The sequence below is a fragment of the Diabrotica undecimpunctata genome, chromosome 7 (genome assembly GCF_040954645.1).
Source record: "Diabrotica undecimpunctata isolate CICGRU chromosome 7, icDiaUnde3, whole genome shotgun sequence".
Classification (NCBI taxonomy): domain Eukaryota; kingdom Metazoa; phylum Arthropoda; class Insecta; order Coleoptera; family Chrysomelidae; genus Diabrotica; species Diabrotica undecimpunctata.
Genome location: NC_092809.1, coordinates 104,081,936 through 104,106,820, shown reverse-complemented (window position 1 = coordinate 104,106,820; position 24,885 = coordinate 104,081,936). Strand labels below are relative to the sequence as shown.

General features: G+C 36.5%; 1 protein-coding gene across 1 annotated transcript in view; it reads left to right on the top strand.

Moving 5' to 3' along the window:
- Positions 1 to 5,412: 5,412 nt before the first annotated feature.
- Positions 5,413 to 24,885, top strand: part of LOC140445684 (uncharacterized) — a 30,654-nt gene continuing 11,181 nt past the window's right edge. The window contains exons 1-2 of the mRNA XM_072537932.1: positions 5,413 to 5,572; positions 17,161 to 17,996. Of these exons, the coding sequence (XP_072394033.1) occupies positions 5,565 to 5,572; positions 17,161 to 17,996 (844 nt within the window). The 5' untranslated portion in view covers positions 5,413 to 5,564. The remainder of the gene's footprint in view (positions 5,573 to 17,160; positions 17,997 to 24,885) is intronic.

Here is a 24,885-nt window from a genome sequence, read left to right as displayed (position 1 = left end):
AGCACATCCCAACACCACGCAATCCCACCCGCTCATCCAAACCCACCTACATGGTCGTCGTCAAGGGGGTCGAAAGAGACTACTCAGACAATGACCTAACCAAAGCCTTTACGGAAATGGATATCCCTGTAGTTCGACTATGGCGGATTATATCCAAATCAAATCTCCCCACCACGTCTGTGAAGCTGGTCACATCGAGTGAATTGAAATACACGGAGATGCTGACCAGAGGAATATTCATGGACGGCCTCCGACTCCATGTGGAACTTCCACTCAATTTAAATCCCGTGCCTCCCATCCTAAAATACTGCGGCAGGTGCAGCCAGAACGGGCATACCATCATGGAGTGCCCGCAAAAGCAGTACCGCTGCCCAACCTGTGGCCAGGACCACAAATCCACGGCCTGCCCCACCCCACAAACTCCTAAATGTCCCAACTGTGGAGGAGACCATGCGGCCTACTCGGTCAAATGTCCCCACAGAAGGGAAGCTCCTAAGACACCACAAGAAACCCAGCCAATCTCTACTGAAAAGTGAGACCCTCCATACGAGCTGACTTCTGATATGAAGACAGTTATGGAGTTCACCTCACTTATCCTAATTAACCTTCTCCCTGACCGACGTCAACTAATCCTTGACATCACCAACCACTTCACTACTTTGATGTTTGGGCATAAGAGTACTCTTGTCGCTCATAGCAACAAAGCTTCCATCACCTTCCTGCCCCTCTAATGGACAGTACAATAGGTGCTGTGAACTGCCAGGGTGTTGCTAGAAAACGCCCCTTCATCGAGCATATCCTTCAACAATACAATATCCAAATCCTTGCCCTCTCCGACACCCTCGCCAAACAAGATCCCATCTTCCCAGGCTATTTCACTTTACACCGACCCAAAAGCCAAATTTCACACGGCATTGGCTTCCTGATCAAGTATGGCATCCCTTTTTCCCCACATACCATTTCTCCTCACATCATCCTCAATGATGAAGACTTCCTGGCAGTTGACATCCACCTCGACAACAACGAGACCATCACCCTAGTCTCTTATTACAAGCATCCTCTTCAACCGCTATCCGAGACATTGTTTGATTACGTCTCCAGCCTGAACAAGGCTATCATTCTAGGAGACTTTAACGCCAGACACATCAGATATGTCCCCAGGGCTTGTCAATCATCGATCATATCGTATGCACGTCGATCATATCGAATGCTTCCTGGGAGACTCGATTACGTCGGATCACCTACCTCTGCTGGTTAAGGAACAGATACTGAACCCTCCACCTCCTGACCCTCCTAAAGTAATAAGAGACTACAAACACTCCAACTGGGAACTCTTCCAAACATACCTATCAAATAACACTCCAGAGTTAGGCAACTTAACGTACCCAGATGATATCGACCGAGGTATCACGGTAATTTCTAACCTGATAAATCAAGCAGCTGATTTGTCAGTCCCAAATAGGGTTATTAACCCTATTAAACCTCCTCTACCTCAGTTTATCGTCGATAAAATTAAGCAAAAGAGACGTCTCCTCCGTCAGTTCCAACGTACCCGCAATCCCCTTGTCAAAACAGAGTATAACTGGCTGTCTGCGGCGATCAAACTGCAGGTCAACAATCTGCAGTCCAGACAATGGATTGCAGCGACCTCCAGTCTTGATTACCATGACAGCGGTAGATTCTGGCATAAATTCAAATGCCTAACCAAACAAAAAACCAACAATCCTTCTCACCTTGTGGTGAACAATCATATTATCAACTCAAACCAACAGAAAGCAGAAGCTTTCAAAACTCACTTACAAAATACCTTAATCTCCCCAGACGATCCGAGATTTGATCATGCCTTCTGTGCCAACGCAGTGAGAGACATAACACAACTGCTCAGAACCCTTTTCGACCCTCAGGCACCCCATGAACATCCAATCATGGCGCCTGTGGATCACCAAACCTTTAAACATTTCTGCCAAATTGGCAAATCAAATGAACCGGGGCCTGATAAGATTGCCAGGAACTGTGTGCAACACCTCCCGCTGAGCGTCACTCTGTACCTGACGAACATAGTCAATGCCACCCTTAAACTCTGCTACTTCCCAAATCCTTAGAAAGTAGCCAATACAACTATGCTTTTGAAAAAAGGCAAGCCACGTACCGATCCACACTCCTATAGGCCGATATCTCTCCTTAACGTCCTGGCGAAAGTCTTCGAGAGAATCCTTAAAGAAAGACTCGTAGACTTCACCACAGAACACAATATCATCCCACCTTACCAATTCGGCTTTAGAGAAGGGTACTCAACCAAAACGGCATTGACAGAAATCGTCACACACCTAACACAAAGTCTGAACGACGGCAAAGTGTCACTAGGTATCTTTCTCGATGTTCAAAAAGCCTTTGACCAAGTCTGGCATATGGGACTGGTCAAGAAACTAGAGAGCATCGGGCTACCAACTCCATTCGTCAGACTCATCCACTCATATGTCTCTCAACGGCAAATCACAGTCAAGGAGCGTGATCGATTCTCTACATCGTTCACTCCCACAGCGGGAGTTCCTCAGGGTTCCGTGTTGGCACCAATACTCTACACAATTTACAACAGCGACTTCCCTAACCCTAGATATACCAATACAACTACTCTACTATACGCAGACGATACAGCACTCCTTACAACAACACCACACGTCGACTCTACACTTAGGTCAGCTCAAAATCATCTGCTCCTGGTTGAACAATGGTGTCAGAGATGGAGAGTGACACCTAACCCAAACAAAACACAGATGATCCTTTTCAGGCACCCATATCGCAGTCAATACATCACACCTATCATCACCGAAAGGCACAATTTGAGTTTGTGGGGAGAACGACTCCGTCTCCGAAACCAGGTCGAATATCTCGGCGTGCTGTTTACGCAAACATTACGCTGACAGAACCTGTAATAAGGTTAGGAGCCGACTCGGACTTCTCAACGCTCTTAGTGGCAAATTCGGCCGCACACACTCACGTACACTTATCCATACATACAAAACATTTATCAGACCGGTCATCGAGTACAGATCTTGCATCTGTGCTGTGATGCCCAAACATCTCAGCAATAGACTACTTACACTGGAAAGGAGAATCTTACGTAAACTAAACAGAAAACGATACGACTATCCTTCTGCACTCATTCATCGCCTGTCGAATATCCAGCCCATCAATGAGAGGCTTTCCTCTCTGAGCAGGGGTTATACAATTCGCACCATCCGGGGCCAAAACCTCAGAGCCCAAAGCATCCTCAAAACTACCTGCTCATCCCTTGGCAATGTATTCAGAAGAAAACCTAAACCCAAACTCCCATACCTACCCGCTATTCTGCTGGAACTCGCCAGCAACGAGCTCCCTGATGAATACATTGACATACAGGAGGCAACTCCCCTCTTTTACCGTCGCTTATTATAATACTAAATGTTCACTTCGAACTGACACCGACGGGGGGGATCGGTTTTCTGTGGTTTTCCGATCCCATTGCACAACGATACCCCGTCGATTTTTTGAGGTACCAGTCCACAGCTGCCCTCACGCGTCGCGATATTTATACAATAATTTAATAAATTTAGTAAATTAATAAACTTATAAACATTTTCATATACTTACTAATTTTGTTTTAGACCAAAAATTCTGAAAGGAACCGTTCACTTGCATCCCTTTCGCCCCCGATTGTCCAGGACTAGTGAGAGCAGCAACCACCAACAAACACCACGCAGCACACCAGTGGACACATACCAAAATCCAGTGCCATACACCCAATACTAAGGAAAACACGTCCTGAAGAGGCAAAAGCCTAAAACAGGACAGCAAAGCCATCCAAACACAAGAAAAACACCCAAAAACCCACACGACCAACACTACAATGGATACGATACAACGCGGTCACTCACACAAATCACACTCACACTAACCCAACGGTGAAAGGGGTCCTCTTTCTGCAACCGAACCATCCTCATCGCCGGATCCCCAGCCGACTGCAGTCCCCGTTACTTAACACGGGGTCTGTGGTCGGACGGGAAAAATCTAGGTGATTCGATGGAGCCAAGTAACATCGAAACTGAGGGCCTCCATTTGCGAGCACTCTCGAGCCCAAAATTACAGTGTAATACACGATACAGTTTTGAGACCGAGTATAAGCTCGAAAATGACGCGGAACAATAGTAACTAGAGACTCGACTCTGTCGCATCTAGCTCAAAAACACACACACTCTCTCTGGAAAGAACATCACAATCCAGACAAGCATTGCACCCCTGATTTGAATATTGACTCCATTTCCACAGCCTTTAAAGTGTACCACAAAAGAAGAAGAAGATCGCTAAAGCTTCAGTGGGTTTTTGGACTGTTATTGCTTTTCTCAACACATTCAACTTAAGACTAAAAAGGAACAAATGATCCTATACGGGTACAAATCGTTTATTCCTTTTCAAAATAAAGATATCCCAACCCCATCCCACAAAACGAACATTGACTGACTACAACGCGGCGTCAGTTTCAGCTTACAAGCGAAGCAGTAAAATCTCCAGAAGATGCCAACCCCTAGTGTTGGCGAAATGTCGAAAACTAATCTCAGAAGACAACGGCCTAATAGCCTGAACAAATAGTTTAACGATGGCCGTGAAAGCCTAACGCATTTTATCACACATGTACTGTTCAGAATAAGCAACTATACTCGGTTCGCTATTTCCAGTCCGAACTGTCTAGTGAATTTAGTAATTATTTTTTTGTGAAGTTAGTTAGTTTTTGACAGACTAAAAGTGGCTAGAAATTACTATGCAACCAAGCACACGTACTCATAGCCAATATTAATAGTAAACAAACTAAATAGTAAATAAAATAGAACTTTGCGAATTACCGACAATCCATATTTATTTATCTGCACCATATAATAAATAGTTGTGTTAAATTATAACAACTAAAATATATTTTTTAAATATATACTACCCAAAATTTGATAGGTTTAGTATACACTTCCACTATTTAGAATAATTCTTCTTTTTGTAGAAGAAGTCTGCAATAGTAGAATACTTGAGCTATTAATACTGAGAAGTAGGAATTGTTGTGTTGTAGGTTTCCGACAATGAATTTGTCAAAATATGCCCGAGCTAAGCGAATGGAGTTTAACAACTAATGATATCAGCTTTATGACAGAAACCGTTGTATAGATGGAGAAAGTGATATTGAAAAAAATTAGGTACGCCGTTTTAGGCAGTCACCCCGTTTTGCCCGCCTTTCCCCTACATATAAAGTTCAATTGGATTTGAATCGTAATATTTGAATTTCGTTATCCTTTTCCTTCCTGTAACTGTATAGTACCAAGTAAAATCAATACGAACATCTGATCGCTAATAAGGGTTTCAGATAAGAAAAGATACATCGTTATCAAAGAACTGAAATAAATCTGTCCTTTTATCTATGACTTGGTAACTGTTTATATTATCGGTACCTACGATGGTGAAGATAAGTATACAGTAAAAATAGTGCTTTAGTCGATGTGGAAGCGAAAAGAAACATAACGCGAAATCAATTTGATATTTTTAAAATGTTATTGTAAGTACCTTTGACGTATCTTTCTCAGGTGAAGTGTACTAATAATGTGTATTTATAATAATTAATGCAGTGGTGTTTTTTAATTTATTGACTTTTGTGATTAACTTTAATGACGTCTTGATTTATAAAATGTCTGAATAGCATTTGTGGATACGGTTTCTATGTGTAAATAGAATTTATTTTCAGTTATATTTTTCTTTCAAGTGCCTTGTTCGGTCTTCCGAACGTTAGTGGTATCTATAGCAAAACTTGTTTGATTTTATGCCATATGGAAAAGCTGTAGTAGGAGGTATTTACTGTCAAAGTATTTTTATCTCTGTTGTTTCTAGTAGTCGTCTCGTTTTAGATGTGTCAGGTCTTGTCTCAGCCGTGTATGTTAATATTGGTATAATTGCTGTTTTATAAATTCTTATTTTTGTGCCTTGTCTTAGGCGTTTGTTCTTCCAGATTGGGTCATTAAGAGATCTCGCTGCTTTACTTGCTTTTAAGCTTTGTTGTCCTACTTTTTTTTTTTCAAAATCTCCGTAACTAGTTATATCTATTCCCAAAAATATAAACCTTGCTTCCTGCTTTATTATTTTCTTAATAATTTCGATTTTACATCGTAGTGGGTATTGGGATGTTGTCATACATTGGGTTTTTTGTGCTGATATTATCATATTGTATTTATTGGCTGTTATATTAAAGATGTGTTTTAATCTTTGGAGCTCGTCTTCTGTCTCGGCAATTAATGCGGCGTCGCCTACGTAACATAATAATTAGATTTCTTTGTTCCCGATTCTGTAACCATGACCATTCGTCCATTATTATATTAAAGATAAGTGGGCTTAACGAGTCACCCAGTCTAACTCCGCTTTGTACTGGTAGACACTGTGTTAGTTTTCCATTTATCTTTGCCTGTAATCGATTATGGAAGTAGATGGTTTTGATGGTTTGTATAATAATCTCGTGAAAGAAAAATGTGGAATGTAGGAGGATTTCCTGGTTGCGAAATTTAAGGGAGTGGTATGGGTGCAGTTCAATACAGTTGTTCAGAGCTGCAGCCAACAAAGTGAATATTGCTGTGATGGTAGCCAACCTCCGATAGGAGATGGTACTGCAAGAAGAAGATAATATTGATTGGTATGTTTCTTTTATACAGTGAGTGTAAGACGTCTTTCATTTAAATGCGATTGAAAGCCTTTGTCAGGTCTATAAAACAGAGATATGCTGGTTTATTGTACTTTTCTGTGCTTTGTCTTAGTACAAATACGGCGTTTATGCAGAATATTCCTGATCTGAATTCTTGTTGTTCATCTGATAAAGTTGTTAGTTTATTGATTTTGTTGGTTAGGACTTCTGTGGTAAGCTTAAGTGCGGTGTTCAGTAGATTTATACCTCTACCTTGTTGGAGTCTTTTTATCTCCTTTCTTGAACATTGGTATCATTATGCTTTTTCTCCATGAGTCTTGTATCTTGCAGTGCAATACTAGTTTTTTATAAGTTTTTTCATTTCTAGGGTTATACTTTCTCCTCCGTGTTTTAGAAGTTCATTGGTTATTCCGTCTGGTCCTGGTGACTTTCTATTTTTGAGTGAATTTATGGCTATCTCTACTTCCTGAAAACTGATTTCTACTTCGTGCCTTTATTCAGGTACGTTATTATGTTGTTTATTATTTTCCTTTCCTTTAAACAATTCCGTCAGGTATCTTTACCATTTGTTTGCTGGTATGTTATTGCATTCCTTCAATGCTGCCATTTCTTTCCGTTGGTTTCTTATGAATCTCCATATTTGTTTTTGTGTACCATAGAAGTCGCTTTCCATCCTTTTTGTTAACTGTTCCCAGTGTTCATGAAATAAAGCAGTTGGCAAGAAGAACAAAATTCTTCTTACCAACTGCTTTGTTTCATTTCGTATTCTTTTATAGGTGTCTCGGAATTCCGGGGTATTTGATGTTTTGTATGTCGTGTAGGCCTCTCGTTTCTCTTTATATTTCTCTTCTATTTTTTTCCTGAACCATGGTATATTGTTGTTGTTTCTTCTCTTCAGTATGACTTTGAGTTTTCCTAGAGATTCCGTTGCTGCTTGTTAAATGTTATTTTTAATTTTCTTCGCGTTTATATCTTCAAAATCGTCTATTTGTTTCAGCTGTATCTTCTTTGCTAGCCTTCTTTAGTACATTTTGTTTGTAGAGTCATTTCACAGTGATTCTATATTGAATTTAAGTTCGGATATCTAGAATCTGCTTTGGGTGAATTTTTCTCTATTAGTGACTACACAATCAATCATAGATTTGTGCCTCCTAAAATTTTCAAATGTATATTTATACTGGAGCTTATGGGAGAAAAATGTATTATTGATTCTCAGTTCGTTGAAAGTACAGTGATTAGCCATGAGTTCTCCATTTGTGTTGACATGATTTTCATTAAATCTTTGTTTTACTCCTGTAACTATTTCATTTCCGATTCGTGCAATAAAGTAACCTATAGTCGCTTCACAATTTGTTGATAGCTCACTACAAGTTTAACCCTAATTAGAAAACTGAAATACAGAGAGGATAGGTAATACGATATAATAGTAAAAACCAACCTAAAACTGACGGTTTAAGACGTTTTCGACTAACCCAACTTATATCTGAAGGAATACAATACCTAATAATCCTATTATGGGGGTATTTTGAATGGTTAGAGATAAACGATAAGTGTCGTAGAGTATATGATTGAAACATTTATTTAAACTAAATAAATATATTTTTTAAATTGTACTTATGTAAATTGTATTTTTTAATAAAACTTATTTATTTTATTCAAAAATAAAAAGTTTCTTGCTATTTGTAAAAGATACATTTATTTAATTAAGGAAAAAGGCGCCAAATGTCGCCTGGCAAAATTTCCAGTGTGTTTTAAATGTATCCATTAGTTTCGAATCCGGAGAAAACTAATAAATATTTTTGAAAAAAGTAAACGCAGAATGAAAGATTACATTATTACTCAGGGCAGAAAGTCCCTGAAAACTTCTACAATGTTTATTTTAATATGGTATGTAACAGGGGTGAAAACAAAAGTAAAAATATAGTATAATTTTTAATTGAAAATATTGCATGCAAAACAAACTTTTTATTTATTCTAATAAATATTTCATTCTGCCTTTAAATTTTTCAAAAATGCTTTTTAGTTTTCTCAGGATTTGAAAAAAAAATGGATACATTTAAAACACATTGAACATTTTGACAGGCGACATTTTGCGCCTTTCCCCTTTAATACCTTACGATTACAACTACTATTACTTATCTTATATAATTACGACTAGAAAACTATTCAAATTCAAAATAAAAACAACTCAAAAAGGATCAACTTCGGAATCCGAGTCGTCTTGAGGGTTAATAATTAGCGGTTGTGTCTCTACGGTCGCATCAATTATGTTATCAAGATCCCACATTTTTTGTTCTTCTTCTATTACATGCCTTACGGCATCTTTCCAGTTTTGTTTTGTAATATGTTGTAAAGACTCGTATAACAATTCACGTACAGCTTATATTTTATATGACGTATTTTTTCTAGCCACATAACTGTTCATTTGTGCAAAATGAGTTCAATTGGATTTATTTCGCAGTGGTAGGGTAGAAGTCTAAGGACTGTAATGTTTCGCCTTTCCGCCATTTTGTCAACTACGTATTCCTTGAACTTAGATTTGTGTTGCCGGGCAATTTTTAGAAGTTCTGCTTTTACCATTCCATCTTCGTAAGGCAGATACTTATTCCGCAGCCAGTCAAGAATATTATGTTTCTTCCACGCAGTCGTTGGTAGTTTTTCTACTAGTCGTGAATGATAAGGTGCATTATCTAATACTATAATTGAATTTGGTGGTATGTGATCAATCATCTGCTCAAATTGCTATTCGAAAACATCAGCTGTCATCTCCTCGTGATAGTCTTTTGTGCTTTTGGACTGAAATTCCAACAAACCATGCTTAACAAATCCTTTTTCACTGCCAATGTGAGAAATTATTAATCTACTGCCTTTACCAGAAGGTGGGGAGATACCAGTAGACCAACCTTCCATAAAGGCTTGCCTGGAGCTTAATATATTTTTATCTGACCAAATTTTTTTTTAGAGTATGACCTGACCTTTCCCACGTTTCATCTTGGTAGAAGATGGGCCTTCCTTCAGCCCGGAATTTTCGTATGGATCTTAGATAATTTCTTCTCCAACATATTATTTCCTCCCGGTCAATCAAAAGTGATTTTCGGTCTGATTTCTCCCACCGGAAATTTAATTCTTTTAAAACTTGCCACAATTTAGTTCGTCCGATATGAGGCAAATCCGGGTCGTCTCTAACTTCTTGTAAAATTTTGTTTAGGTTTGGTATTTCTTTTTTGAAAAAAAATCCATGAATTTTCCTTCGAATACCATTTTTGGCAAATTCATCAATTTCAATAGGCTTTTTCCCTCTCTTGAACTGTTCGTTTGTGTTTGGGTTAGCTATACCGTGTTTTTTTCTTTCTGATAGGAACCTATATATAGTTGACTCTCCTACGCCAGTCATGTTGGCACAACTTTCGACTATGTTGCAAACAGTGTTTGTGTGATTCTGAGAAACCAGAGCATCGTGAACATTCAGGACAATAGTCTTCTCTCTTGGTGAATAGACAGACTTACTGGCTGTACGCAACAGTACCGGTGTAAAACTTGATGATGTTGATGATGAAGCCATCACAAACAATCCAACAAAACAAGCACGAGCGAAAGGTACGTATATGTTCGTAGGTATATGGAATAAAAAATCACTCACGCACTGCATATAATTCGCAAAAGAAATATTCGAGACGCTAATTACTGCCGTAGACGCGGACACACCGACGAGCCGTAAATTACATGCTATCAAAAACGTACTAAACAAAAAAATTGTTTTCGTTCGTAATAATTTCACCCTTTTAAGTTAAGTTTCGAATATTAACTAAACAAACGAGGCACGTGGCCAAAGCATACCCATTATATTATTAAAAATCTGGGGAATTCCATCCTAATTATCTTGCAACGAATAGTATCTTCGGATATGAATTCCAGGTTTTCTAGTAAAGTGATTAAACGCGAAGATTAGTATTGAAATATCCAAAGAGATAAGGTATTCTTATTTACAAAATTGTTAATAGTTAAATTCTTATTTTTATTAATATAATATAATTACATAACATTAGCTGTGAAAGTTTTAATTGTTTTTTTGCTAAATATATTAGTATTAAAATATTATTAATATTATATATATATATATATATATATATATATATATATATATATATATATAACAGTATTCTATGGAACTAAAATTCATGGTTGTCAGCCGTACAAATTTAGATCCCGGGGCACTAATGGCAGGTAACGAAGAGATCCAGAGAGTCGACAGATTCACTTACCTCGGAACTACCCTCAACGTACAATGGGACTACGCTCAAGAGATTAGATCCAGAATTGAAATGGCACGGTCTACATTTATTAAGTTGAGATCCTTGCTGTTCTGCAGTGATCTCAGTTTGGGAACCAAGATGCGGATAGTGAGGTGCTACGTTCTTCCAGTGTTACTATATGGAGTTGAAGCCTGGACACTGATGCAAGCCACTGAAAAACGAATCGAAGCCTTCGAGATGTGGATATACAGAAGGATACTAAAAATATCTTATGTGGACCATGTCACCAACGTTGAGGTCCTACAGCGCATGACAAAAGAAAAAGAAGTGCTTAATTTAATTAAACAACGTAAGCTTGAGTACCTCGGCCACGTGATGCGGAACGAAGAAAAATATCGAATTCTTCAACTTGTTATGCAGGGTAAAGTATTTGGCAGAAGAGGACCGGGACGCCGTCGTATCTAGTGGTTGAAAAATCTCCGACAATGGTTTGGGATGACCTCAGCGGAGCTGTTTCGCAGAGCAGTCAACAAAACCATGATAGCCTTGATGATCGCCAACATCCGGACCGGATAAGGCACTGAAGAAGAAGAACAGTATTAAAAAATATTATATTATTATTTAATGAATAAACACCTCAGGAACGCCTATGGTTTACGACCGTTTTATGAGTTTGAGGCACATTTCGTGCTCTCAACAATTTATGAACGGAGAATATGAGAATTAAGGGTTCTTCATGAGGTATTTCATTCAGGATGGTTTGCTATTGTTCATAGAATGCTTCTCAATCCTCCTTAGGTTTGCAGTCCTCGGAGCTATAGATAGATATATCATTTAATTTTTGGTAGTCCATTATAATGTTTATATGTATTATTCTTTGGGAGATATAACGGCAGTTATGTATGTTGTCTTTTAATTTTTTATGGACATCAATTATACAAACTGATATCTTCTCCACTTCTTGAAATCAAAATATGATCTATTTGATTACTCTCAGTTGATCCGGGTATTGCTATATTACCTTATGCTCTTTTTTCTGTTTGAAGTGTGTGCTCATCATAGATGTGTCTGTTTCGTCTGCTAGGTTACAAAGGATTCTTTCATTAGTAATTATGTGGAAAGTTTAAATAAACTAAAAGTTTATGGAATATAATAATTAGTCGCAAGACTGTGTTGTGCGTTTACAAATACTAATATTTTTATCACTTCCTATATTTGTTTTATTTTTTCCTTGATATTATCAATATTTTCATTCATCTTTATGACTTCTGATATTAAAAAAAAATTTTACTAAACTATTGGCTATGTTTGTTACTATAGATATAATTATAATTACTTTAGGTGGTTATCATCAAAACGTAATGTTATCTACAGAGAACTGATATATTTATTTATCTATAATAAATTTATGTCTTCAATAAATTATTGCTACTATAATAATAATATAAATACTATAATAAATGTTTTCTTTAATGATTGGTTTTACATATAGTTTTTTCTTCATCCTGTTTTTTTTTCTTATATAAAACTGAACTGTTCGTTTCTTAAAATCTGTATTGTTGAAAAGTTAAGCTATTTCTTCACTTCCAGCTTAATAAGCTTCATACCTTTTGTACGGTCAACCGTACAGCTGCAACTATTTATTGAGATATTGAAACAATATTTTAATATAACATTCTATCTATTGTTATTTATATAATGCATTTGTTAAAATTAAAAAACAAATTTTTTTCTGTGGTTTTTAACCGTTTTAATGGCTATTGTGTTATATCCCTCTAATAAAGTTATCGTGGTGTAAGACTTAGTTTGGGGTATTCAATAACAACTACACTACTATATGACTTACAAAATTTATGTAACCGTCCAATTTGCCTTTACAAATACTAATAATACATCTATGTATTTAACCAAAATGGTATTTTACGTACAAACGACTTGTTCATCCTTCTGGATAGTCACTATTAGTATTACTAGTATGATTTAAGTTTTAAAAAAAATCATGGCAAAATTTAGAAACAGATGGCAGTAATGGCAATAATAGATCATTATCATCATTACTTTTCAAAAACAGAGTTTCCATGCTGTTTTGTTTTACTTGCAGTTAAACACAAATTAACAGAAGAATCTGTTGTTTATTAATGTCTCTTTTTCTATTAATCAAAGGCGGATTTTGAGATGTTTTGATATCATACAAAGACCTAAAAATTTTAAAATCTTCTAATTCCATATTATTTCTGTTTTATTTCTATTTTTAAGTTTTTTTTTTCTTCTGCTCTGTCAATGCATGGACAGTGTCCGCCTCGATGTGGGAGTCATCCTTTAGTAGAAACATCTGAGTAGTGATGATTCATTAAATGATACACCCATTTCATTTAAATGGGTCAATTAATTTACAGTAGGTAATTGGTTATTTACTTGACCAATTACTTCCTGATATCGTCTATAATGCTTTCTATATGTTTTGTTTTTAACTAATTAAATCCAAGTATGTGATTCATGGCAAGTATGTGGTTCAAAGAATATTTTGAAGGTGGACGTCTAAAATTACTGCTATAAAATGTATAAACTAGGTAAAAAAAAGAAAATAGAATTAGTTGTTTTATAATTGAATAATAATTAAAATGATTGTATTGTTTGGTTGTATCTTCTAATATAATGTGAATTTCGTTAATAGAAATTTCCATTCTGTTGTATGCAATTTTGTTTTTATTAATTTTGTTACATATATTTACCAGACGTTTACTTTGGTAGTTACATAGAAGTTTGTAGTTTATTTTTCTTAGATATTTCGAATCCTTATTGTCGTTCATGTTAGTAAAGTTTAACCCTATCAAACATTAATAACATTGGATTGTGATTACTTGTGTGTACTTTGTTAGTATAGTTATATGGCAACTCTATTTTATTGGATTATTTTTATCATAAACATTTTGGTTACTGATTTTCATTTATTGAAATAACAAATCTTGAAGATATTGTTAAAAATCGAACTGATATTCTACCGAGGCTCATACAAGGATTGAATAAACTTCCGAGTGATGATTTTTACTTAAGAATACTTATTGTGTATCCAAAAGAAACACATGATAATGCTAACATTTTTGTTCTGGCTGTATCTGTACTAACTAAATAACTAAAACTAAGATTAATATTATTACAAAAACGAATATTAAACTAACCAGGCTTCTCGGTTAAACCGCGTCGATTGTCACTGTGCTGAGCTTGCGATATCCTCTCTGATGTATTCTTTGGGGCTTCCGGGTTTTCACTCTTCTAAACCTCCAGATACTATACTGTTCACTACTCACTGCACTACTACTGCTGGGAAGGAAGGCCGGTTCATTTATACCTTATGACGTGGTTCACTGATGTAGTGCTTTTTTGCACCAGCCGGTAACTTTATCTCTTCTAATATGACAAGTCGGCTTTTTTGAAATCTCTATGGCTTCTTGGATATTTCTCAGTTTATAGAAGCGAATGGTGACATATGAAAATGGTGTTGAGCTAGGGCGGAAATTGAATCGGAATTGCAAACAGAAATGGAATGTTCATTAATCATACTTTTGATTCTTTAATTGGTTTGGCCTATATATAATATTGGGGGCAGTCTGCACAAAGAATTTTATAAATTTCGTGTTGTTCATTTGGACTATTGTCGTTAATTGATCGGACAAGAGATGAAAGTTTTTGTTTAGACATAAATATTTTTTTTATTCCTGTTGATTTGAGCGGGAAATTGAAGCCTTTAGATGTACCTATTGATATAATTTTTGCGATAGCCATTTCGGATAAGGGCTTTTTTAAATAAGAGCGCTCAGTGTATCTGCTTGCGTCATCGCAAAGGCATATTGAACTTAAGACAAGAGTATTAATGACTGGATTAATTTGTGAGAGTGGGTGATGAGAGTTAACGTGCAAGCGGTTGGTATGGGTGGGTTTTCCGTAAACAGAATGATGAAAACTTTGGGATTGGTTTCTCCTTATGATAACATCGAGAAACGGTGGCGATGAATAAGTTTCTATCCCCAGAGTGAACTGAATATAAAATTTTGATCAATGTTTCATTAGAGTCTTCTTCCGGTCTATGGTTCATGATTTTTATTAGCTTTTTTCTGATGGTTGTGTTGGATTTCTCCTAAAACAATAATACAATAAAAAATTGTCTTATCTTTTTCTTCGTGCAGTAAAACTGTCTGCAGTCGTTGTCGGAATCGTACCTTAACAGTTTCTCGCACTTCAGACTACAGCTCAGTCTGTGTGCTTGTTTTTCTTGTTTTCGAAGCATTATTGATGTTGGGTTCGCGTTTCTGTACTTTTTGTACATTTATCAAACATCACATCACATTTATTTTTATAATCATGGTTCCTAAGAAGAAGATAATGATTGAATTAAAGCGTGAAATGATAAAAAAACATGACCAAGATTTTCGAGTAATTGACTTGGTAGGATGTACGGGCGTAGCACATTAATGACATGTATTGTGCTTAAACAGAAGGAGTTGATAAACGGTATAACGCCAGCTAAGGGCGTTACAATAATTTCTAAGCTCCGGATCTCTCTTCATAAAAGATGGAGATACTACTGATGGTGTGGGTGACAGATAAGCAGCTTCAAGGAGGATCATTAACACAAAGCAGCATAGGTGAGAAGGCACGGGCGAACCTGATTTGCTGAAGCAGATTCCACAAGTGAAGAATCGTAAGGCTTATTTAAAGTGAGTCGAGGTTGGTTTTACAACTTTAGAAAAAGAGCTAGCATTCACTCTGTTGTCAAAAATGGTAAGGCAGGAAGTTCGAGCTTTTCTGGAAAAGGTTGCCGAATAGGTAGAGGAGAAGACAATTCCAGGTCATAAACCCATAAAGGATAGATTACCTCTAGCACTTTTTAAATTACAAGTTTTAAAAGATTTTAAAAGAAAAACTGCAAGTTATGTGAACGGCAAATGCGAAAGCGTGGTTCACCAGGAAATTTTTTGTGGAGTGGATAAACATGTCGTTTGGCTCCTCTGTTAAAAACTACAGGAAAACAATTTATCCTTGCAGCCCTTCTCGTCCTCGACAATGCCCCTGCTCGTTCACCAAATCTCGTGGATGATTTACTCGAAGAAGTTTATCAAGGTTCTTTACCTACCACCCAACACCACTCCTATCCTGCAGCCCATGTAACAGTAGGTGATTTTTAATTTTAAAAAGTTGTACACTAAGCACATTTTTCGGCGCTGCTTTGAGGTGACGGAGAACACAAATCTTACCCTTCGAGAGCTCTGTAAGGACCACTTCAACATCGTGATATGCCAAAGAATTATTGATCAGGCCTGGCTAGGTGTTACAACAAGGATCTTATCCTCTCCAAGGAAGAAGCTGTGGTCTGATTCTGTAGCTGAATGGGCCTTCGTAAGATTGGAACCCGAAGTGTCAGTGGTAGAGGAGATTGTTTCCCTGGGAAAACTCATGGGTCTGGAGGTGAATGATAGAGATGTGAACTAACTCGATGAGGAACGGTTTCAGAAGTTGACAATCAAAGAGTTACACGATCTACATTCGCAGCAACATATTATGATGGCTCAACGAAAAATTGGTTTTGAAGAGGAGCTAAAGATGCAGGAGGTTGTCTGTACTAGAGATTTAAAGGAGATATTGGGAATGTGGAAGAAAGTTGTAGAGTTTATAGACAAAAATCACCCCGAAAAGATGAAACTGGTCGTGCATCAGAGTTGCTTTACGAAACTTGCCTAACTTATTAATGCAATATCCTGAAAGGGAAGAAGAAACAAATCTCCTTGGACAATTTTTTAAAATGACCTCCAGGTGAAAATGAACAAAGAGTGAGGAAAAACGCGACAACCTGTGAAGAAAATTAAGCGCTTCCATAAGCACTTTACTTTTTATTTTATTATATTTTTTATAGAATATGTATTTGTTATTTATAACTAAATGTTTCTTCTTGTTTTTCGCTTATTCAAAAACGCTTAAGAAAAACAACTGAGGTGGTGTTTTGGGAGCAGGAACGTATTATTTGCATTCCAATTAATTTTAATGGGAAAAGTTGCTTTAAGATACGAGAAATACGAGAAATTTGACATAGAAACAATGTTATGAAATAAATTAAACTCTCATGTAGAGGTACCACTATATAGTTAAATTGTCTCCAGACTATGTATCAATCTTATTTTATAATTCTAACTCTTTGTTTTTCTATTTCAGAGGGAAACAGGTGGACTTCAAGTATTTTATACTTGTGTTAATATGTATTACCATATTGGTATGTGTATATCAACAAGATAATATATTTTCTCGAATCGAAATTGACGAAAACCTAGCATTAGTAGAGAAAAAAGTCGATTTAGGAGTATTTACTATAAATACCCCTGGTTGCAAAATACCATATTTTCAACCTTTTGATAAAAATATTTTAGATTATTTAGAGCAGCCAGGCACATATGTTTGTAATAATGGTACGCCAGCGTTATTTGAATCAGATAGAGATTCTATAAAATTAATAGACGATTCGTTACCCTTTTATAATGTAACCAATATAAATAATCTGACATGTTGTTACAAAACATTCTGGAGAGAGGATCCTGCTGATGATTCTTCAGACAATAAAATACGCTATAGTAAAGACTGTCAAACATTTGTTAATAACACTAAAATAAAAGAAGAGTTTATAAAAGTTACGTGCAAATACGATAATAGTGATATTTATAATGATATGTTTGTTTTCGTTTCTACAAAAAATTTGTCAGACGTAAAGAAAGATCTGAATGACAACGATTCTAATTTAAATGTGCTAGTGATAGGCTTAGATGCCATTTCGAGATTAAATTTTTATAGACAGATGCCAAAGACAGTAAATTATTTGAAACAAATTGGTGCCGTTGAAATGATAGGATACAATAAAGTTGGAGACAATACGTTTCCCAATCTAATTCCAGCATTAACAGGACAGCATGAAGCGGAAATCAAGAAGGGATGTTGGCCAACTGATAAACACCACTTTGATAATTGTTCGTTCGTATGGAAGGACTACAAACAAAAAGGTAATATGTTGCATATTTAAACACAATCTATGATTTTCTTTGTCTAACTATCGGTACTTTCACTCCAGTAAAATATTCTTAAATAGAAAGAATTCATTTTTCTTAACCCTTTCAGTCCCATAGGTACATGGAAGTACTAGTAACAGGAACCATCCTTATTTCCCAGATATTTATATTATAGAGATTTTACTTTTTTAATGAATAGAAGACCCTATAAACATTTTTTAATAAATTTTAAACAATTTCATTTTCATAATTGATGTTGTGTTGTTAAATCTAAATCTAAATCAATATGGTACTGAACAGTAGCAGTGAGATAAATTATTCAGAGTGGAAAAAATATTAAGGCATATTATAGTTGTAAAGAATTGAATTGAATTCTTAATGATTAAGTAATAGACGTAGATAGTAGTAATATTCTTAATGATTAAGATAAATAAGTAATAGATGTAGTTTGATGACTATATTGAAAGAAAAACTGGTTATACAAAATAAAACTGTTTACGTCTGTCACACTTAATGTCTAGAGATGAACTCGTCACTGCTATGTCCATTGACTGGTTATTTTGACTCGTTCGGTGGAGGAAAGAAGGGCAACACACATCAGGGATGGCGCTACACAAATTGCTCAAACAATAGTAACTATATATTTCAATTATTTATCTCATGATATTCTGTAAAACAGTTCTTATTTTGATTAATACATAGAAAAACTTTACATAAAGAGCAAATTGGCATCGGTTTAAATTGTATTTTGTTCATACTAAAAACTCCACATCTTCCCCTTCGATCAACAAATTTTGGCCAGTGATTTCCTCTACTGCACAATCTTATTTCTGAAGAAACGCTAAAATTATGCTGTCATTTTTTTCGTCTTGGTGTCTTGTTTGTTCTGTGTGGGAAAGCAAAACAGAGGCTAATAGTAAGGTCTCTACGAAAATCCAAATCTTCTGGAGGTCACTTTTATTTCAAGGCATGCCCAAAAAAGTCGATGCCACCATTTATTAGATCTTCTGTACAAACTGTAAAATTGCCTTAGTTGGTCATGATGGTCTACACCGCCCATAGATTAGTTATAATCTTTTGTTATTTGGGGTGCTGGAATGTTGATATTTTTGCCATTACGTTGTTTTCAATTCTATGTGGGTGATTCACTTCCGTGAAAGTTGGAAGCAGTGGTGACGATGCGATTATCCTTCCACTTTGAAAAAGAAAATCCCTATATAGAAATACGGTAGTTAAAGTCCCTACTAGCAAGCTTTTAATCTTCTTAAGTAGTTTCAGCTTGCAGTTTCTCCAGAAGTTTTATAGTAGTGTAAAAGTTACCAAAAGAAATAATTTTATTTAACCCAGTCTGCTTCTATCAAAGATAAAACAACTCGTTCACCTAAATTATATTTGGAATATTTCTCTTGAATTTTTTCATTTTTGCCTTAAAATACTTGAAATTTTTGTACAAACCCATTCACGTCAGAGTAACACCGGAGCTTATACCCTCTTTTTATCGGTTTCATCGAATTATATTGTTTAATAGATGATCAGCCTTTAAATTTTACAATTGACTCGTCGACATACATTTTCTGTCCACCACAATAATTACCAAATTCAGAATTTAGACAATCCAGCAAAGGTTTAATTTTATAAATCCGTAAACTAATTTTTCGAAACCAAATTCAGATTTATGCTTTAATCTGCGCCTTCTAAGAATTGCAAGTCAAAACAGACATGGGGAATCTAAAATTGCATTCCACAACATATCTCCTCAACTAAGCAAAAATCCTTAGCGGATTGGTTTCTAGTACTCATAAAGAGTATACCGGAATAAAAGGAAAAAGACAGTTAGGATTTGATTTCACGTATAGTGCGTCTGTATATCCGCTTATACGTATTTCACCCTAAAAGGGATTATCAGAGACAACTATTCACAGACGCTCTAAACGTGAAAATAAATCTTTTTAGATTTATTATCAGATGTCGCTATTTGCGTTTATACGAAGCCATGTAAGAGTTGCTTCCCAAGACAGGAAAGATTTATTTTCACGTTCAGAGCGTCTGTGAATATCCGACTCTGATGATCCCTTTTAGGGTGAAATATGTATAAGCGGATATACAGATGCACTATACGTGAAATCAAATCTTAACTGTCTTTTTTCTTTTATTCCGGTATACTCTTTATGAGTACTAGAAACCAATTCGCTAAGGATTTTTGCTTAGTCGAGGTTCCCCATGATATTTTCATTTCCCCAAAATAAATCACCCGGAATAGATAATCTTCCAGCTCAACTATATTAAGAAGGTGGCCATGATACCATAATGGTATTAGAGCAGCTTATAAAAGAAATATGGGCACAGAAATCCCTTTCCAATGATTGTAATATTGGAATACTTTGCTCCATACACAAAAAAGGAGATATCTTTGAATGCTCTAACCACAGAGGAATAACGCTTCTAAATGCAGCGTATAAAATATTTTCCGCAGTACTGTCATCGTATGCATAACGGATAGTAGAAAAATACCAGGCTGGTTTCAGAGGTGGTAAATCGACAATTCATCAGATTGCAACCCTAAAACAAATTTTGGAAAAAACACTGGAATATGGCATTGATGCTCATCACATACCTATAGACTACAAAGCAGCCTACGACTCTGTGAATGGAAGAGAAATATTCAAAGCAATGAAAGAGCTAGGAATACCAGTTGGTAAATTTAATAAAACTAACTCTTGAAAAAGCTTAATGTAGAGTACGAATTCAGGGGGAACTGTCTGAACCTTTTAAAACAAATAATGGGCTGCGCCAGGCCAGGAATACCCTCTCTCCTGTATACTGTTCAATCTGGCTCTGGAAAAAGTAATAACTATTTCACAATATTGTTGGGAGAACGGAAAACGCTGTACGAGAGGCGTATGTAGCATTAAAAGAATCAGCTACAAAAAAAACGACGTCATCGAAGCAGTGAACGAATTTGTATACCTGGAAGCGCACCTTAACACTAAAAATAATCTCCTCCTTAAATCCACAATTATATCGAGAAATACAAAAATAAAACTCACAAAACCATAATACGCCCAGTCCTAACATATGGTTCAGAGACTTGGACTCTAACAAAAAATAATAAAAACATGTTAGGATGTTTCGAAAGAAAAGTACTAAGGCGAATTTATGGAGTAGTGAATAACAATGAAGTGTGGAGAAGATAATACATCTTCAAACTTTATAGAATATACCAGGAACCTGATATCGTAAAACATATTAAGATAGGACGTCTGAGTTGTATAGGGCATGTAATGCGAATGAAACAAAAGGACCCAGCTAGTAAAACGCTCCTTGATAGACCCATTGGTCAGAGAAGAAGAGGAAGACCTATAACAAGGTTCGTTGATTACATCGATGAAGACATGAAAAATATGGGAATACGTACTTAACGGAGAAAGGCGATGGATAGGGACGACTGGAGAGAAATTCTTGAGGAGTCTAGGACCCACGTAGTGTTGTAAAGCCAGAATGATGATGATGATGTAGACAGTGTCTGAAATGAAAAAAATATATTACAATTATATCCAACGGTACTCTCAAGTACCAATGAAACAAATGTCATTTTTAGTGACTAAACATTTAAAACCATTTAAAAACATTAATTAGTTAAACAGAAAAACTTACCCTGCCATTTTCTATAAACAAAACAATGTAGACGTTATTTCAAAAATAAAAAATATACTTTAAAGGAAGCACTTATAGACAGCTCTGACTACCATAAAAATGATACAAACAAATGAAGAATTCAAACTGCACATCGCATGACAGTAACTACAACCAATGAAATCGCGTTGTTCAAGGCTAGACTAATAGCGGCTTCCCACGATCGGCGACTCTACAGATCATCGCGTACAGCCTATGAGCACGGACGGCAACGCACCGTAGACGGAGCTCTTTCTACGGTCCGTGACAGTCTGTGTAGGTCCGTCACAGTACTCTTTGAGTTAACTTTATTTCAAAAAAGTTAACTCTTTTTTTAAGTCTTTAATTGAAATAGTACTATTCTTTAATTAATTTTTTATTCGGTTCCATGCGTGGTATATATCGTTCCGGTTCTTATACTCTGGCGTTGTAGAATTAAATAAACTTGGTTCATTTTGATACAAATTTAAAAAATCATAAATAACTTCGTTTGTCCATTCCATTTTTTTGCAAAACACTTAAAATAAAAATAAAAAAAACTGCAAAACAACTTTGACAACACTACAGACAACTATTGCGTCAGCGAATAAACAACTTCTGACTTGCACTTGTCTGTTCAAACATGGACTCGCTCGGAACGCGTCGCACGGGTATATACCACACCTTTGATGTTACCGACTCTCAATGGAAACGACGCACCTCACCAGCACAGACGTGCCTGTGCCACCACGGACGAGACATTTCCTACGGTGCGTGGGTGCGCGCTGGTCCGCCTCCGTACGCAATATCGCCGATCGTGGGAAGCCGCCTTTAGATGTACTGCTGGGAAATAATCGCTGAAAGCTGGTCAGAGTAGTTTTAAAGTAAAATAAATGAAGTGGCACTTACCTATACGGTGGGACACTTATACGGTTAAAGGTCGACAAATTATAAGTTCGTTGAAAGGGTTAATGAGTTCTGGTTTCGATCCAATCGGATATCGAATATGGAAGGGATATCGAATTTTTAGTGAAATACGTCCGCTAATTTCGCTTGGTTTCACACTTCTTTGATCATTTGTATTCCTGAAAAGTCTGAGTAAATATATTCAAAAATTTAATTTCAGAATTTTTTAATTTTTTTTTTCATTTACCTATTTCTTTCATTAATTAACTTAGAAATAAATTCGATTAAAATACAGTGTGATTCGTGTGAATGATGTGTGATACCGGTCACAAAAGTTAAGAAGTATTGCCTTTTTTTTTCGTCTTTATAGAGGAGGAGTCTGGAATCTTCAAAAGACATCTCAGTCCTGGACGTCGCCTGACTGACCTTAGTGCAAAATTCGTTCTTCGTACTCCCGGCGATAGTTCCCGAAGTACTTTAAAATGCCCTCTCCTCGCCTCTACGCCTAACGCCTACCAGTGAAACCAGACCCACCTCTGTCATCCGGAAGCGGAATGGCCGCTGTAAGGCCGGCATCACTTCCAAAGCACTACCTTCATTCATTTATCCTCCATTTATCCACACCCACACTCAATTCATCAGCAAGGAGGCTTCGTGTCTCGTTCCAGGTAGTGCGTAGAAGATCCTCATCACCCCTAGTACGGCATCACTCCCAGACGGGCATTTCCTCCTTCCCTACAGTCTGACTTATGCATTCTAACTCATACAGTCTAATCCACTTTTCTAGCTTCAACTTCCAGTATCTTTTCCTCTTACCTTTGCTGTTGGTCCAGCTGTCTTTCTTCCTCTTCTTTTTTCTTGATCACTGCTCGGATATAGTTTATTTTCAATCATTTTTGAATTATTTCTCTCACTGTAACAAAATTCACACCTGTCTCTCTTTCCATTCTGTTTCTTTCTACTATCCATCTGATGCAATCTAGCAACGTATGTGTTACAGTGTCCGAGTGTCCACAATATAGGCATTCATCTGTATTAGCCTTTCCGAACCTAGAGAGGTAGGCCCTAAAACACCCGTGTCCTGTAAGCACCTGCGTCAGGAAATAATCCAGTCGCCTGTGACCACAGTCATCTCTATGTTCAGGATCAGCATTTTCGTCCACTGTGCCCGTGTTGTTCCATTCTTCTTGCCATCTTTCAATTGACCTTTCCTTTTCCTGTCTTCTCTCGGCCATAGTAAGGTTGTGGATTCTTCTCTCATAGAGCTCTTTTCTTTCCACCGCCAAAACATGCAAAGGAACACATCCAGTGATGGTCCACAAGGCTGCCGCAGACACAGTCCTTTAGGCGCATGCCTCTCGCAATAGACTTATTCTGTCCACTCGTGTCATGAGCCTCCTATATGTCGTTATCTCTACCGCCCCACTCCAGACTAGTGTCGCGTAGAGGACGATCGACTGTACAACACCTTGTAAGACCCTCCTCCTTTCGGATTTGGACCCTGTTGGTTTTCCAACGTTGGGCATCATCTTCCCCAACGCAGCGGCACCATTTGCAGCTGAATATAAGAAGTATGGCTTAGGTTGTCACTTCAAAGGCTTTGACAAATTACGAAGTAAATTACCCCAGTCTCTCTATGAAATAATCATCGATTTGACTAGTATTAAATATTATTAAAAATCAAATATAATTAAAAATCATATATACAGGTGTTTGAGCTAAAGTATAGAGAACGATCCGAATGAAGGTAGTGAAGGACTACAAATGAAGGAAATTTTGTATTTAGCAGTATTGCCATGTCCTTATAATAAATCACGGAAGAGCATGCGATATAATATTAATTTAATTAAACATGGAAAGCATAAAATGATAAAATAACGAGAAAAATAATATATATTTTATTTAATAATAATAAAATAATATAGTTTTGAAGGTTCTGACACTATTATCAAATTTATCCGCTAATCTTTCAAAGGGCAATTACAAAAATTTTTTCTAATAATTAACTGTAACCAATATCGAAAGAAACAAATATTCATCCGATCGTGTTTTATATAAATTAAAAAATATATATAAAAAACCAGACTCCATAAAATAATATAATAAAAATGTACTGTTTCTTTAAAAACAAAAAAAGATTGGAACGAAATATAAGCGTAACTGTAAGCACCAGGAAATTGTCATCATAACCATCTTTGGCTCGACAATCCTCTGTGGATCTCATCCTGCCATTCTGTTTGGTTTCTGGTGACCTATTGCCGTCTTCTGATTTTTAGTAGCGCTAAAAGTCGTGGCATATTATCGTGCACGTTGCGTTTCCAGCACA